General features: G+C 45.8%; 1 protein-coding gene across 3 annotated transcripts; it reads right to left on the reverse strand.

Moving 5' to 3' along the window:
• KLF4 (Kruppel like factor 4) lies at positions 3,756–8,515 on the reverse strand. Of its 3 annotated transcripts, XM_018052560.1 has the most exons (5): positions 7,944–8,515; positions 7,715–7,835; positions 6,044–7,037; positions 5,780–5,944; positions 3,756–4,838 (listed from the first exon to the last, which is right to left on the reverse strand). In XM_018052560.1, the coding sequence occupies exons 1-5, from the start codon at positions 7,946–7,948 to the stop codon at positions 4,663–4,665; spliced, it is 1,461 nt and encodes a 486-aa protein (XP_017908049.1). In that variant the 5' UTR covers positions 7,949–8,515; the 3' UTR covers positions 3,756–4,662. The 3 variants fall into 3 exon arrangements, with proteins under 3 accessions (XP_017908049.1, XP_017908047.1, XP_017908048.1); XM_018052558.1 differs by having other exon boundaries at positions 5,780–7,037; XM_018052559.1 differs by having other exon boundaries at positions 5,780–7,037; positions 7,715–7,831; positions 7,944–8,411.

Raw genomic sequence — 17,987 nt, forward strand, 5'->3', positions numbered from 1 at the left:
TCAGATACCTTGGACTGGACATCCTTGCCTATTTTCCCTATTTGATTTTAGATAATTGTTGAATCTCTACCTGTAGCTTCATCCACCCATCTATTGATCTGTCACTCCATAAACAGCTGTTTCTCCTTTCTTTTTCTGTTTAGATGATAACATGTAACATACACGTGGAAAGAAACAAAAAAGGATGGCAAATGGCCCTCAGACTCTGGAACATAATTATTGTGTTGTATCAATGAGAAATGTTCTAGTCGGCATACCCAAATGTCAGAAGGATTCTAGAAGTGTGAATTTATTTCCTGTCGTTGTTACTAAATTAGAATTCTATTTATTTCCTCCTTTTCCTTTAAGAACAAGTGGTGAATGACATTTGGGAGGACGAGTTGCAACATGCTGACTCATTTAGGGTGTTGAGAAGACTGAAACAGTTCAAAAAAGTGATATTATAGCACAGGCATCGGGGAAAACAATTAGAAAGATGGGCTCCGGATGTGTGTGTTTCCAGAGAAGCAACTTGACTGATATTCCTACACCATGCCCTACCTCCCCGAAACTAAGTCAGCTGCCTATGGTGGCCGAGAGGGCAGCCCGAAAAATTTTATGTGTTTATGCTAACATTTTGGCAGATGGTTTCCTTTGCATTTTGACTGTGACCAGGGCATTGAACCCCTAAGTACTTCAGAAAGATTTAAGAATTTATTAGTTTTTTAGGAGATGGTGAGAAATTTGCTTAAAATTTATTTTTTTTTTTGGTCTAAGTTAAAGCTTTCCAAAGGGTGTCTGTTCTCAACCTGCATTTTAGTTTCACTTAATGTGGGGGGAAAAAGAAAGATATTATACAATCAAATGCAATCAAAAGCATTCTGATTGGAACAGTACTATTTTTTACATTTTCACGGAATATAGAACATTCCATGATATATTCCACAGCATTCGATATGTAGAGAATTCATGGTAGTTTTGTATGAAATATTACTGAGTGCTCTGCATGTGAATAGTGAATGAGTTTCCTAAACAACTTTTAGGAAGCAGAAATAGTTTCAGCTTAGTGGTGTAAAAACATGTCACTATACAATAGTGTGTAAAATGTGCTTAGCAAAGACGAAATAAAACAGATAAAAGGTTAATACATAATAATAAATACAAGGGCAAAATGATAAACACACAAAAAAGGTTTGGGTAGGTCTGGATGTGTCTGTGTGTTTCACAAGACAGAGAGAAAGGCGAAGGTGGGGAGAAAGAGACTAACGACTATAAATTCACTTCTGAGTGTGTGGCATTATGCTGAATGGAGCTTTAGAAGCCAGAACATATAATAAAACAGGTGGCTACATAGGCTACTAAATTTAGATATTCCCATAGATCAAAGTACAATGGGTCCCACCACTGCTTGTTTTAATATTTTCCCTGCAGACTTGCTTCCATGGCTGAAAGACTGTCTCACTTCAACTTCCTTATATGTAAAAATTGTGATTCTCCAAATCTGAAACAACATTGCTTATTTCTAAAAACCGGGGACAGTTTTTTTAAAAGAAAGCATTAATCCCTGATTGTCCTGCTTGAGATGGTGAAGTTTCCTGTTTTAACAAACCCAAACAAGATTGTAGGAGTCAAACAGGTTCTCAGATTCAAAGAATTATTTTGCTGGAAGAGGCATTTTGTTGGAAGGGAAGACTGAAAGTCTGTTGATGTATAGGAAACACTATTGTTAATCCTGTGTGTGTGTGTGTCTGTGTGCGCGCACACACACAAGTTAAAATCTAGGACATATAAAATTAAATGTCATGAGGAAAATGTAATAAGCAGGCATCTCAATTATTGGGTGCTCTTTATTATACAGTATAAACGGCTCTGTAATACAGTAATGACAGTACACCTAGGAGCCCAGAACTGATAGGTACTAAAGTAAATAGTTTAGCTATTCGTGCATCTTGAATAGTTTTGTTCTGTTACATTTTTAGAAAATCTCACTTTAGATACCGAAGCTTTCTTCTTCAGGTTAGAAAAAGTTAATGTAATATTTCCTCCCTTTGACATAAGAAAATTTAAACATATTTTTTAATATGTTTTGGTACTTTATGGTGTTTCTTCTACCTGAGATGATAGGCACTTAGTAAGCAGGAAAATGGTAAAACAAGCTTTTGATAAACACTTTTCATGCACAAACGACGTGCCAGAAACCTCCGTATAAGAGAAAGGTGGCTTCCAAGAGCAGGAGCCATAATTTAATACAAAGAAAAGGGTAACAGAATGTAGACTTTCTGTTTAAATAACTTTAATTGCTCTTTTAAAAATAAAGCCTAAATAGTTGCACCTATACCCTTTTTTAAAGTTTCTCCATTTAAAATAGGTACTTATTTTGGAATAGCTGGAAACTAAAAAATTTAACCCAAGAAAACCAGTATTAGTATCTTGATGTTTCCTTCCGGTCTTTACTGTTAATTTTGTTTCTTCTCCTTCAATGCACACATTTGAACTTACACAATTGGAATCATTCTGTTTATAGTCTTATATCCTGCTTTTTCCACTTAACATACCATGAGCATTTTTCCATGTCATTAAATATGCTTTGAATATGTTCTTGGCCACATAAAATTCCATCCTATTGATGCACCTGTTTTCTTTTAAGCTAAGACACATGCCACGTTTTCCAGCCATGCTGGACTCTTAAAAAGCCAAGGAAAATACTTTGTGTTGATCCACCATGAGCCTCTTACGAACTTCTGTTTTTCATTCCATTTATAAAATGTACCCACAGTGCCAACACACCTCTGAACACCAGCTATAATGGACAGGTAATAAGCAGTCTAAAGAAAATGCCAGTCAGCTTCTGTCCGCTTGACAATGTTAATTAGTCACCCACATCACCATTACAAATACATAATGTCAACAAGAGTCACAAATGCTATTTTTCCATTCTGTGACAGCCACAAACGAACTTCAGATTCTTGGGTATCCACCGTAAAAAAAGTTTTAAGCTTTAATAATTCAAGAAATATGCTACCAACTTACAAAAACATGGTTTAAAATGTACTCAAATTTACATTACCCTTGGTTTTGTGACTGCGTCATCTTTGCCTCTTTTGTTGGGGCTGGCTTATCTGAGGACTGATGAAGTTTTAAAAATTTGCTAGAAACTCTGGTTTTACCCTCTTGTGGTGCTCTAGAAGTAATGTATCTGTTACACACAAAACCTAAGTGAATCCTTTAATCCTCATGAGGGCACTGTGGAACTGTTCTTGATATTGTCCGCTGTGGGGAGGTTCTTTTGTTATACAAATTGTTCCGAGCGCAAGGCCAGGCCTGGGAAAGAGAGACTTTCACATTTTCATTTGATTTTAAAGACCAAACCATAAAGATCTTTTAAAATGTGAAAATGAAACATGGATGTTTAATGACTACTCTCATAGTTTTAAACTGAGCAAGCTGAAGAATGACTGAGCTGTTTCTACCTGGAAGTTCAGTCAGGTAGGGAAACTGCTTTCCTGTATCTTTAAATGAACATTTGAAAGAGAAACCTGAACTAGGTAAGTTTAATCCTATGATCATAAATCCTCAGAGTTTTCACCCCACAACATTAGACAGTACTCATTGTATAGCTAAGTAGTCTTTTAAAAGTCTTCTTTTAATCTGTTGAGATAAAAAGGGGTGCTTTTTGGGGGTGCCTTTCCTGTGCCTTACCCACTGGGTTTAAACTGCAGTTTCTGTTATGTGCTTTTCCCGGGGAAAAACAACGCAAAACAAAAACAATGCTCAGATAAAATATTATAGGTTTATTTAAAACTTAATTCTCACCTTGAGTATGCAAAATACAAACTCCACAAAATGTTCATTTTTTTACTTTGTAGTTTACAAATATACAAAATAGAAGTTTGCTTAAATTTATATTACATATTTATTAAGGCAAGGAACTATATAGAAAAAAACATTTGTTCTGCTTAAGGCATACTTGGGAATAAACCATTGTACAAATTATTGCACATCTGAAACCACAGTGCATAACAGACTGTCTGCATAAAAAGATTAAAGTAAACCAGGTGTATTTACCTGACTTAGGTCATAAATGTAGATCGGAAGACAAAAATAGATTTTCCTTGTCAAAGTATGCAGCAGTTTGAGAACTTTGGCCTCATTTGGTACCTTTAGAACCAAGACTTACCAAGCACCATCGTTTAGGCTATTAAACACCATTTTCTGTACCTGAATTTCTTCCTCTTCTAAGATCGTCATAATGGCTTTTAGAAGGCAAACAGAATACAAGGTGATCTTTATGCTTATATTGCATTAAAACACTTCTCAAGGGGTTCTGGTCTTCCCTCCCCCCAACTCTCAGATCTAATTTATACCCTGATATCCACAACTTCCAGTCACCCCCTTGGCGTTTTGTAAGTCCAGGAATATATATATATTCAAGTTGGATTTAGAATTGGAATGATAGAAGATCCAGTCACAGACCCCATCTGTTTGTTTTTTTTTTTCCTTGAGTTTGTCTTTTGGTTTCCTTGTGTCTCCTGATTATCCATTCATAAGTTGACTTGTTGGGAACTTGACCATGATTGTAGTGCTTTCCAGCTGGGTTCCTCCCCTCACCGGGAAGACAGTGTGAAAGGTAAAAAATACTGAATTCTCTTCTGGCAGTGTGGGTCACATCCACTGTTTGGGGATTTAAAAGTGCCTTTTCATATGTAAGGCGAGGTGGTCCGACCTCGAGAATGCCCGGTCGCATTTCTGGCACTGGAAGGGGCGGTGCCCAGTGTGTTTGCGATAGTGCCTGGTCAGTTCATCTGAGCGGGCAAACTTCCACCCACAGCCATCCCAGTCACAGTGGTAAGGTTTCTCACCTAGAAAAGAAAAATAAACTTGTTGGAAGCTACTCCTGAAGGATGAAATTTTAAGAACTTGGAGGCCAGACATCAAACCAACTCAAGTACCCCATTCTGAAAGGATCCAGGAAATGTCTTTATACCTTCTCAAGGCTGTATTACATTTCAGATCATAAACAGGAATTTTATGGGTTTTTTTTTTGCCTTTTTAAAGGGAAATTAGATAATCACAGAAAACACAAAAACCACTTAAAACTATACTTCTGTAGGACTAATGTTTTCATTCTTTTGAGCAAAGATGGGGCAGGAAATGGATTTAGAAATTATGACTGTTAGGGTGTCTCTCCTAACCCAAACCAAGCAATAATATCCTATCCCACTACAACTGGTTCTAAAAAGTGACAGGAGATTACTACTTTTCCTGTACCAATATTATTTATGAAAGCTATACTTTAGTGACCTTCTGTGCCTACTTACACAGATTCTCTGTTGTGACAATCTTAAATCAGAATCTCCCTAAGCCTTAAGTCCTTGAGATTTAAATAAAACCTAATTGTTAGGACCAAAGAGGGGGAGGGGTGAACCCTGGAAAGGGAACAACCAATAAAAATAGTGGAGAATACAAAACTGCTTAAAAAACTTATCATGATTTTGCACAGCAAGGCATAATTTCTTGATTACAAGGGCAATGCTCTGCTCAAGCTAGAAGAGGCCCACCTGCAGCCTGGAATCTCCCTGCCTTTCAAAGGCCTAACAAAACTGCACTTTCAAGCACTGATACCATCCGCCCAGCAAAAGGCTCCTGGGCAAAATAGTAGGCGCCAGTTTGCTGTTCTCTCCTGTGATCCAGGAGATGGAGGAGATAGACTGCACCCCACATCCCAAGGGAGGCCCTGAGGAGTGTTGAGGCTGGACACCAGGTGCCCACCCCCCACCTCCACGGCTTCCCGTCCTCCTACCTGTGTGGGTGCGCAGGTGTGCCTTGAGATGAGAACTCTTCGTGTAGGTTTTGCCGCAGCCTGCATAATCACAAGTGTGAGTGGCCGTCCTTTTCCGGGGCCACGACCGCCTTCCCCTCTTTGGTTTGGGCTCCTCTGGCATGCAGGAACCGGGTGGCATGAGCTCTAGGGATGAAGAAGGTGGGGTCAGCGTCATCCTGTGTGCCCCGGACGGCCTGCACACGCAGGGCTCTCCAGCCCCAGCTAGGAATCCCCGGGACTGACCTTGGTAATGCAGCGGTGGGACCTGCGGCTGCATCTGGTCGGGCAGGAAGGGAGGGTAGTTGGGCCCGGGGTGGGGATGGAAGCCCGGGGGGAGCGGCAGGGCAGGATGACAGTCCCGGCTGCTCAGCAGTTCCTCGGCACCCAGGGTCGGGGTAGTCCTGCTGGGGAGCTGCCGCCCCAAGGGAAAGTCGTGCGCAGGCGGCCGGTGGCCATTGCTGAGAGGAGGTCCAGTGCCCAAGTGGGCCTCTAGGGGCCGACCGACGGTGCACGAGGAGACAGCCTCCTGCTTGATCTTCGGGCACATGCGTGGCGGCCCGCCGCTGTAGGGCGCCACCACCACCGGGTGGCTGCCGTCTGGGCTGCCTTTGCTAACACTGATGACCGACGGGCTGCCGTACTCGCTGCCAGGGGCACTCAGCGACGCCTTCAACACGAACTTGCCCATCAGCCCGCCACCTGGCGGCTGCGGCTGCTGCGGCGGAATGTACACTGGGTCCAATTCGGGCCGCAGGAGCTCGGCCACGAAGCCGCCGGAAGGGCTCACATCGTTGATGTCCGCCAGGTTGAAGGGAGCTGTCGGAGGGGGTGCAGACTCCCGGCCATACAGGAGGCCGCCGCCCGCGCCGCCCGGCGCCGCCACGCCCGGGTCGCCCCCGGCCCGGATTGGATAGCTGAAGCTGCAGGTGGAGGGCGCACTGGCTGGACCGCTGCTCGACGGGGAGGACGAGGATGAGGCTGATGCCGAGGAGGACACCGTGGCGGCCACGGACTCCTGATGGGACAGCGAGTTGGAGAGGATAAAGTCCAGGTCCAGGAGATCATTGAACTCCTCCGTCTCCCTCCGGGGCAGAAGAGCCGGGTTGCTGCTGCCGCAAGCCGCGCCGACTCCTCCACTCTCCAGGTCGGTGGCCACGGTCGCCGCCGCCAGGTCGTAGGGGCGGCCGGGAAGCACCGGGGGAAGTCGCTTCATGTGGGAGAGCTCCTCCCGCCAGCGCTGTGGGGACAGGACGCGTGAGAGACAGGCAGTGCTGTCCCTAACTGCCACTCGATGTTAGTGGTGGGCCCGCCGCGCCTACCCCGCCTAGACACGGGGACCGGATGGGCAGGAAAGGCCCCGGGGTCTGTGGGTGCCAGTGCTGCAATCATGGCCCACACCCGGGTCTGGGGAAAGGCGGTGCGTGGATATATGGAGGATGTTAGGTTGCGTCTACCCGACTGCGTGTGAGCGAGCGCCGAGGCTCGCCAGCCTGGGTCCCTCCCCCGCCGGATCCCGGGGACGCTCCCGCCGTCCCCGGAACTGGGACACCGAGGTTCTCTTGGTGCGCCCTCGCCACGGGGACGCCTACGCGCCAAGCTCACTCTGGCCCAGCCAGTGTCTGGGGACAGAGACACCTCCCGCCCGGTGGCCCGCGCGCCCGCCCTGCCGCTCGCGCGCTCCGGGACGTGTGCGGACCCGGTGTGCGCCCCCGGCGGCTCCACCGCGTCGGGACCACACGCATGTACAGCTAAGCCAAGGGCGCTGAAGCCATCCCGGGTAGCCTGCGGAGGAGCCCGTGCGGGGCCACTCCTGCCCGTCGTCTAGTGGTGCTCGGTGACCCCAGGGCTCCGCCCGTCCCCATCCCACCCACAGAAGCCCACCGGAAGGCCCCAAAGGCCCGGGCCGACACTCACGTTATTCGGGGCACCTGCTGGACGCAGTGTCTTCTCCCTTCCCGCCGGGCCGGACGCGAACGTGGAGAAGGACGGGAGCAGCGCGTCGCTGACAGCCATGTCAGACTCGCCAGGTGGCTGCCTTCGGACCGGGTGGGGAGCAGAGGCAGAAGTCAGGGGCCACTCTCGACCGCCGCTCTGGCGCGTCCCATCCGCCCTCACCCCTCCCTGCGCCCCGCGCCGCACCTACCTCATTAATGTGGGGGCCCAAAAGGTCCTCGGGAGTCCGAAGCAGAAGGGGTACCCAAACCCCAAAGCCAACGAAGAGGAAAAAAACTTAGAAACGAAGCCAAAACCCAAAACCCCAAATTGCCCGAGATCCTTCTTCTTTGGATTAAATATAAAAGGGAGATGCCTTTTTAAAAAAAAAGTTCCTTTGTATACGAAAGTTCTTAGAAAAGTTGTAAACTCGTAAAAATAGACAATCAGCAAGGCGAGTTAAGTAGGTCCGGTGGCCAGGCTGCGCTCTCTTCGACTCAGCAGCGTCCCCCACCGCTGTCGCGGTCGCCGCGGCTATCGCCGTGAGCGCTGGGGCTGTGGCCGGGGTGGCGGGCGGGCGGCGCCGCCAGGTGAGACTGGATGCGGTGGCGCGGATCTGCGGACTGGGCGGCGGCGCGAGGCGCGGAGTCCGGGGGGCTGCGCGAGGCGCGCGCGGCCATGGGCGCTGGCCGCGGGCGGGTGGGTGGGTGGGTGGGGGGCCGGAGGGGCGGGGAGGGGCACTTGGCGGCTCCCGGTGCCGCCGCCGCCCGCCACCGCCTCTGCTCCCCGCGCGCCCGCAGCCGCGCTCGCTCTCTGAGGCCGGGGAACTGCCGGCGGCCGCCGCGCGCTCCTTACTTATAACTTCTCCGCTCCCGCCCTCCCCCCGCCTCCTACCCGCTGCGCGCTGGGGCCCGCCGCCAGGCCCCGCCCCTCCCTTTCTTCTCCCCTCCCTCCAGCAGCCCCCCCGCACGTTGCCATGGCAGCTAAATAAACAAACTCAGCGCACGTGGGGGCGGGGAGGAGGGAGGGGCGCAGGCGGGGCCCGGCGGGCCGTGACGCCAGCCCGGCAGCTGGCGGGCAGGAGCCGCGCTGACGCCGGCGGCGGTGCAGGCAGCGGGCCGGGAGCGGGGATTTGGGTACGGGGCGCAGGTCCGGTCGCCGGGCGACTGGGACAGTCGGCGTCGCCACGGGTAGCTCCTTGAGTTCGAAGCTCGCGGCCAAGAGGGGTCGGTAGGGGAGAGAGGGACGGTACCGCAACCCCACCCCCGCTCCGGTGCGCGCTTGCCGCGCAGTCTGCGCACTGGAGAAGAGCGCGATTATCCGCGTGACTCATCCAGCTCGGGTCCGTCATACGCACGCAGGAGCCCTGCTGTAGTCCCCGAGCGCCAGTGCGGGCATTTGGCCTGGCCTCGCATGGTCCTTCTTGGGCTCGTCTGCCCGGGGGTTGGGAGTAGAAGGGAGGTGGGTGCCCTCCAGTGCGTGGCGAGGACCTGGAGACTGAGAAAGTGAGAGAGGTGTTCCCCTTCTGAAAAGGGCGGAAAGAGGCCGGAATGGGAAATAGAGCTACGGTTTTGGTAGCTGAAGGAGCGAGGAAGGGACTGAGAGAGATTTCGCTATGTGAAGTGGGGAGAGAGGGGAGGGGCGTGAGGTGCGGGGACACCTTTCAACCGGGAATCTCAAAGCACTTTGCAAAGCACGCAACTCTCCACTTTATGGATGAGAAAACTGAGTCATAAAGAGGTGAAGTGGCGAGGTAAAGGTCAAACGGCAACTCGTTCCCTTGGCTCAGGCTCTAGAGCAGTCAAACCTACCGAAAGGGGCTCAGCTGGAAAGTGGCCCCGTGCCAGAAAGTGGAACTATGCGGTGGGACCCGGGTTCTGGAAAAGGGCCCACGGAGCTCGCACCAGCCGTCCCTGCCCACCAGGAAGAGAAGAGGAAACGGCAATCGTTATTTCAGTCTTATAACTCGGCCTCCCCACCCCCACTCCCCCTTAGTTTGTGATCAGTAATTTTCCAGCCGGGAAATGTTTTCGCCGTCATCTTCTCTGCAAACAGTGCCCTTTTTTTTTTTTTTTTTTTTTTTAAACGTGAGTGTGGTGTTCGGTATCGCTTTCTAAACGTAGGCTTGCGAGGTGTTTTGTTTGGATTCAGGCGCGCCTTGGGCTCCGCCCGCCCTCTGCACCAAGCCCCCTTGTCTGTAAAGGCGGCCGGGTGTCAGCCCAGGAGAGGAAAAGGAGATGCCCCAGCCCTGGGCAGTGTGCGGTCACCCTCACTGAGATTCAGTTACTTCGTACTTTAAGTCACCTGTTTATTTGAGTCCTATGCTCCTGGTACCTATTAGATTTCCTTAGAATATTTGTTATCCTTGATTTTCCTACTCCTTGCCAACCACAGAAGCATTCTTGGAATGCATCGCGCCCCGAATGAATCCACTCAGCCCTTTATGCCAAGGCCAGGAATCCCGCTCGGTTCGGAGAGTTAGAAGCCCTTGCGGATCCCCCAGCCAGTCTTTGGCCAGTGGCTGCCAGGGCCTGTAACCGGAGGGGAGGGCAGGTTTTCGCAGGGAAACCCCCGACCCTCCTCCCGCGGCCTGGAGAGTTTCAACCCCACCCCATAGGAGCCAGCCAGTTTACTTTAACTCTGAAAATATTGCCTTTTTCAAAAGGAGGAACCAAGAAAGAAATACCTGCAACCTCCTCCCCCGTAGCTTTCATTGTGATGGCAAACATTTCTTGGGATACTGGGGCTTGAAGATACATGGAAAAGTTAATCCACTTTACCATCAAAGCCAAGATTCTTAAACTGCATTGAACTTGGATAAGTCCTTGATTGGCAACCCTCACCCTCTTGATGTGTAAGTCAGGACTTGACATTTTCTAGTTGGGGAACCAGTGCCGTGAGGAGCTTTCTGCTTTTCTCTTATTTATCTAAGGCAGTAGGCCTTCCCCTTCAACAAAAGTAACCACCACAGTGAGAAAACAATATTACACAGATGAATAGGAAAGCCACTATTATTATGTCATATAATCAAGACAGGAATCTGAAACTCAATTAAAAAAGGCAAACTTTCCTAACAGCCTTCTGGAGGAGGAAAGCCAGTGCCTCTTTGTGGCAGGCAGCTTTCTGGTTATTCCTCTGATTGCATCATAAAGGGAACTCTCTAGATTTGCTCCAGCATTTCTAAAAGAGGTAAGGAACTTCAAGTTCACAAGTCATCTCCTTTCAAGGCAGGTGCCTGGCGTGACATCAGGGTTATGACCATGCCTCTTTTCAGAACAGGTAGGTCCAGAAGAGTTAAATCCCTGGCCTATATAATTTATAAACATGAGGCTGAGTAAATGTTTGATGACTAAATTGCACTCTGAAATAATAATGGAAGACACCCTTGAAAGAAGAATTAAATACTTACTGGTGACTTTATTTCAGCAAACTGATATTACAAGTTTTGTGGTATGGAAGTTAATTATTAATGTCCTTGGAGTTATAAAATAGATTTTTTTTTTTCCTCCAGCACAAACTGCATTAGTTGGCAGAAGATGTGATGGAAACGACTAGTGCTAAGGGATTAATGTGGAGCCACAGAGGAGTGTGATAGATTGAAGAGGCTACATCAGTGTTTCAAGGGAAGGACCTGGCACCCAGAGCTGGGCACCAGAATCTGGGCATCTGACAGCACCCTAGCTTGTATGTAAATGCCACAGGATTCAGGAAAAGCTGTTTTTTTCAGAAGGTGAAAGTAAGAGATGCTTTGAAGTATCCATCGCTTTGAAATGAAATCCCTACAGATAAATGACTGGGAAAAGGTCTTGCAATTTTCTCAGCATGGCAGATCTTTTCCCAGCCTCTGAGTGACTCTCGTGTCCTGGTAAACTCCCAGCCTCATTTTCACCTCAGTCTTGTGCAGAGGTTAAGAAAGTGAGCTGTAACAGTAGATTTCCTGGGTTTCTGTTCTGGTTCTGCTGCTTTCTAGCTGGGCAAGTTTCTTGACCTCACTTTCTCTGTTTTTTCTTCTACAAAATGAGTATATTAATAGTATCTACTGCTGAAAATAATAAGGATTATAAACGGGATCATCCAAGTAAGGTGTTTAGTGTAGCAATTAACACTCAATACAGGTATGTGTTTCTATCACCAGGATTCTCCAGGGTACCTTCAACTTCATGAGGACAGGAGCTGTTGTTTTTTCATTACCATATTCCTAAGTTCTAGTACAGTGATACTGTAGTACTCTTTAAGTGTTTCTTGAATGAATAAATAATGTACTTTTGTCAGCAGTCCATCAACAGAGAGCCTGTCTTCCCTTTAAGTCTCAACTCTATACTCATTAATCCCCTTCATGGTCAAGAACCTTAATCCACTCAGACTCTTATCATTTTTCCTGCTTTATTTCATCACTCTTCCCCAGCTTCCCAAGCTCTTATTTCCCTCAACTCATGCCTCATTTTCTTTGACCTGGGCATTCAGGCATCTGCACAGAGTTCAGCCCTTTCTATTCCTAAATATCTCAGTCATTTTTTTCCTACTGTCAGGGTGTGCTGCTGCCTTGGTTCAAGCCCTCCTCATCTATCACTTTTATTTTTTTTTTTAATTTTAGAAAAAGGGTTTTTTAATCTACTCTGTTGAAGTATAGTTAATTTGCAATGTATTTTGTTGTACAGCTAAGTGATTCATTTATATATATGTATACATTTTTCTTTTTTTATTTGGCTGCATGAGGTCTTAGTTGCCCATGGGCTCATCTCTCACTTTTAATTGTTTTTGTAAGCCTCCAAACTGCTGTCCTCTTCTTCCACCTCCTCCATAGCCTCCCTGGAGGGACTTGGCAGTCAGTCCAGCAGTTAAAACTTCATGCTTCTATTGCAGGGGCACAGGTTCAATCCCTAGTCAGGGAGCTTAGATCCCACATTCCTTGCCGCCAAAAAAAAAAAAAAAAAATCATAGTCTCCCTGGAATTAGATCTAATCCATTTTGTTCAAATCACTTCTGCCCAACTACCCTCCTTGGCCTAAAAGAGCAACACCAAACTCCTTAGCCTAAAGTAGCAAACTCATCCTGGCCCTAGACAAGCTAACAGGATCATCTCCAGAGACTGACTCCACCCTCCCTCAACTTTAACTGGATGTTCTCTCAAGTCTGTGAATACACAATGTGTATTTTCCTCATCTGTTTTTCCTGTCTGAAATGCCTTTTCTCCCCTCAGGCTCTCATCGGGCTCAGACTCCCTAGTCCCTCTTAATTGTCCCTTGGTCTGTGAGTCCTTGTCTGGAGTCATCCTCTTTCCTCTGAGCTCTAATGAAGCCATGTGGCCTCTCTGCCATGCCATTTCCCAGTGGACTGCGATGATCTGGTTACTTGTTTGTGGGTCCTGTTCTGCTGGGGCATCTTTAGGACAAATGCCCCGTGAGGGTTCGCTGTAGCATGAAGAGAGCCAGCAAAACTGCCCTGGTGAAAGGACTCATCTGGGAGCCTGCCTTGAGCCCTGCCCTTATCTTGTCAGTAACTTGTCTCTGGTGGAGAGTTCACTGCCTCAGCCCTCTACTTTCCAGTCCCTTCTCTTCCTCCACTCGTTTCTCTTCTTTGAAAAATTCTATGAAGGACAGAGAAAATAAAGTCCTTCATAATTATGTCCTCTCAAAGCAGTTGGACAAAAAGCGAGGGAACAGCTCGGCCCAAGGCATTGTAATAAAGCAAACTAGAAGACACAAAAACAAATAACCAAAAGCCAAACCAAAACCAAACAGAGAAAGCGGCCACTCTTCTGGAGCCAAATCCATTGCCTTTCAAAACCCAAACACTGGGTTTTGAAGTTTTTAGAGCAGAAAATGAATCACAGACATTTAAAAATCAATTCTCAGAAATTTAATTAAAATCATTTTCATGAACCTTTAGGTTTGATCACTTAAGCTACATTCTTAGCCCAAAAATGTGAGGCTGGGTTTAAGCTATTTAAAAAGAAATCTGCACTTAATGGGATTATCTTAAAAGACTTGAGCTATTTTGACAGCAATATGTTAAATTCAGCCTTTCAGTGTCTTCAGCTTGTTCTGATATATTAAGAGAATGCAAACAAACAAAAAACCAAAATCTCTTTTTAGGCTATTTTTAAATGCCTAAGTACAGCAAGTAATATCTTTTAAGAGCAAGGTGCCTAGTAGTACTATTTCTCTTAACAAATAATTAGGGTCTAACATTTACCATCTTTTATCAACTATGATTGTTTTTAAGGCCACAAGAAGAATCCTCTGCTACTGTGTGCCTTTGGAAATAAATCTAGCACTTAAAAGTAAACGAATCAGGGACTTCCCTGGTGGTCCAGTGGTTAAGACTCTGTTATCCAAATGCGGAGGGCACGGATTCACTCTCTGGTCAGGGAATTAAGATCCCGCATGCCAAGAAAAAAAAAAAAAAGGCGTAAATGAACCCACAAAGGCAAATCAGCAGAGAAAACCTTTGCTGGAATTTTCTCCTTGACTTGGTTCACCAAATTTTTCCGGCCCGATAAACAATTTCCTCATGTAGAATTGGCGTTGAAAAGAGAAGCAGAACATTATTATACTCTGCATGCTAAGTAGCTTCAGTTGTGTCCACTTATTTGCAACCCCATGGACCATAGTCCACCAGGCTCCTCTGTTCCTGGGATTCTCCAGGCAAGACTACTGGAGTGGGTTGCCATGCCCTTCTTCAGGGGATCTTCCTGACCCAGGGATCAAACCCAAGTCTCATGTCTCCTGCATGGCCAGTTGGGTTCTTTACCACTAGCGCCACCTGAAAAGCCTATTATACTCTAGAAGATTCTGTCTCCTTAATTTAGAAGCCTTCATGGGCTGTATGGCAATTGTATCTCAATACAACTTTGAGGGAAAAAGTCTCTAAACTTTAGATTCTTAGACTAATACAATATCGCCCTTCTGAGGAAAACAAGATTCCCTGGTTTAAATCCGAATGGAGGGCAATTTTTTTTTTTTGAGGGGGAGGGCAATCTTTTGCACTATGGAAAGTGTAGAGATTTTGAGGGTTTGAAAACGAATGCTTCACACCCTGAGAAATGCAAACAAGAAACAATTCTGTGCTGAATTTTCTTCTCAGTTTGTGGGCTGGACAAGAGGATAAGTTATTTTTGCCAATTTGATATTATGTACTCCTGGCCAAAGAAATTATTAAAAAAATAATAATAACAATACATTTGATTATCCTGCAGCTGACTCTTTCTCACAGACATTGTGTTTGTTAATCAATTTTAATGTCCTGGCTGGTGCGAAGAGTGCTGGGAGGATGGCCAGTGTCAGTATTTTTTTTTTTTTTTTTAACAAAGGTCAAAATAAATTTCTGGCAGCACTCGTATATCTCTTAGTGTGCTTGATGTGTTTTTCAAAGTCACTAGCTCAAATCTAGACACAGGCTTTTCTTAGATCCAGGGATGATCAGAAGCTTCTTGAAAGAGAAAGCCCTAGAATAGTTCCCTAATCTTACAGGAATTCCCAGCATTATAATAGAGATTTAACAAATTAAACTATTCAGAGACTCACTCAGTCTATGCTGTCAGTTACTGATGAATTTTTCAGATTATTGTTGTTGTGCGCACTTGCTCAGTCATGTCTTCACTCTTTATGACCCCCATGGACTGTAGGCTTCCAGGCTCCTCTGTCCATGGGATTTCCCAGGCAAGAATACTAGAGTGGGTTGCCATTTCTTACTCCAGAGGATATTCCCAACCCAGGGATCGAACCAGTGTATTCTGCACTGGCAGGTGGATTCTTTACCGCTGCACCACCTGGGAAGCCCTCGGGTTGCTACACCCAACAGAGTTCCCAGAGTCACGTGTTTATGGGAAATACTGAACTGTTGAATTTCGGTGTTCTGTGTTTCATTCAGCAAACTCAGTTTTCTATTAAAATAGAAACTCCTTTGAGTTTCTTTAAAGACATGACAGACTCTTTGGTCTCTGTGAATGTGGATTAGAGTGTCATTATCTAAGTTTGATTCTTTGCCCCCTCTTGCTTCAACTCAGTAAAGGAGGAGTCTTGGACAGAAGTCCTTGTCTTATGGGAGCTGAAAGAATGACTTGTGATGAAAGTGCAAACATGCTGGGGAAGATGGCTGGGACTTCCACCCAAGAATTTGGATTCCTAGACCTTGAGTTACCTCTTATTTAGTTGGATGACTTTGGGTGTGTTATCTAGCTGCCCTCTATTTTCCATGCCTGTGAAGTGGGGCTATGAGTGCACCTACCTCACAAAGCTGTTATGAACACCAAGACATCGGGTGTGAAAGGCACCACTGGTGTTAGGTTCTCCACTCTAGCAATGGAAACTAACATAGTTATCCCCACTGATAAACTTCCTGAGGTTAGCAGTGCCACTGATGCTCTGGAATGCAGGCTTCAAGAGATAAGGACCCTGACCGACTTACTGTTATTCCAGAATGTAATGCAGTTTGCTGGCCTGTAATAGGTGCTCAACACACATTTGTTTAATAAGTGAACTCCATTTTACAGTTTAAGAAACTACTAAGTCGAGTGGGCAAAGTGACTAGCCCAGGCTTGTACAGCTAAGTGAGTGAGGAAGCCAGTGTTCTTGGAGTCCACATGGGGAAAGAGGCCTGGGGTATCACTTCTTATATGGCCTGCCCTTTTGTCATCCTTGTTTCTTTCTGTCCTCAGCTGTGCCAGGCTTCCCTTCATCCAGAGTTTTTTTAGATCAATTTCTCCAGCAAATAAAGTTCTAACCTTTGGTTCAAGTTGGGGGGAAAGTAGTCACACTGTTGTATGGGGTAGGGGAGAAATCTTAGGGCTTGATTGATTGGATGGATGGATGGATGAATAGGTGGATGGATGGATGGATAGATGAATGGATTTCCCAGCAACTACTTATATGGGCTTTCAATCAGTAATCCCGTTTCCATCCCCAGATGCTCCCTACTTCTGAGTAACACCTGGGTGTCTCTACTTCCTGAGCCCTCCAAGGGTCCTGCACCTTGAAATCAATCTGCCTGGTTTTCTACTTCCTCTGATCTAAGTTTGTGGCTATATTTTGGTGGCTTCCCAGCTCCCATGGTCTTTGTCCTGATAGGTTTTGTCTTTTAATTCTTTACTGTCACTTAAATGGGGTGTCCGAAGGAGCATCAGAAAACACTTAATACACCATGTGTGATTCTTAAAAAACCTTTTGCTCCTTTTGTTTCATTTTTTAAAGGTTTTTTTTTCTGATTTTAAAAATTAATGCCTGCTTACTCACAAAATCAATCAATAAATGCAGATTCAAGAAAAATGAATTCACATTGTACCTATCCAGATATGACCGTGGTTAACAGTAAGGTATACAAAGTTTCAAGATTTTTATGCATATATAAAAGTAGTAAAATTTATTTTTAAAATACCAATTATCATTTGCATACAGTTTTGCAAATTTGCTTATATTTTCACTTAGCAATTTACCATAGCTGTACATGTTAATACATAGATATACCTCTTATTTTTAAACATATCATAGTAGTTCCTAATATTGGTATTTAATCAATTGCCTTTTGATGGTCATGTAGATTGTTTCAATTTTTCACTATTCCAGAACTTCCTTTTGCAATCTCAGACAAATTTGCTTGTTTCATTAGGCTCGATTTATAGCAGTTGCTTTACTAGGTTGATATTATTACTCATTATCAAATAGCTCCCCTCAAAGTTATGTTTCTATCAATTTACATTCCCATCAGCATTTCCATTCCCATTAGCAAGGTGTATTACATCCATCCACCTACTAATCCATCCAGTCAATCAAGCCCTAAGATTCCTCCCCTACCCCATACAACAGTATGACTACTTTTCTGCCAACTTGAACCAAGGGTTAGAACTTTATTTGCTGGAGAAATTGATCTAAAAGAACTCGGATGAAGGGAAGCCTGGCACAGCTGAGGACAGAAAGAAACAAGGATGACAAAAGGGCAGGCTACATGACAATGTTACCTGCTGCCCAGCACCGAGTATTGGCATCTTACTCTCTTGCTGCTCTTTGATTTATTATTATGCTTTTTTGTTTGTTTTTGTTTTTGCAATTTAACTTTTATTTTATATTAGAGTATGCTGCTGGCTGCTGCTGCTAAGTCACTTCAGTCGTGTCTGACTCTGTGCAACCCCGTAGACGGCAGCCCACCAGGCTCCCCCGTCCCTGGGATTCTCTAGGCAAGAATACTGGAGTGGGTTGCCATTTCCTTCTCCAATGCATGAAAGTGAAAAGTGAAAGTGAAGTCGCTTAGTCGTGTCCGA

The sequence above is a fragment of the Capra hircus genome, chromosome 8, assembly GCF_001704415.2.
Source record: "Capra hircus breed San Clemente chromosome 8, ASM170441v1, whole genome shotgun sequence".
Classification (NCBI taxonomy): Eukaryota; Metazoa; Chordata; class Mammalia; order Artiodactyla; family Bovidae; genus Capra; species Capra hircus.

Excerpts from the sequence above, each read along its gene's own strand:
- KLF4 (XM_018052558.1), bottom strand. Across the intron at positions 7,038-7,714 it reads CAGCAGGTGCCCCGAATAAC|CGCTGGCGGGAGGAGCTCTC; the intron begins GTGAGTGTCGGC and ends CTGTCCCCACAG. Across the intron at positions 4,839-5,779 it reads ACACCTGCGCACCCACACAG|GTGAGAAACCTTACCACTGT; the intron begins GTAGGAGGACGG and ends TTTCTTTTCTAG.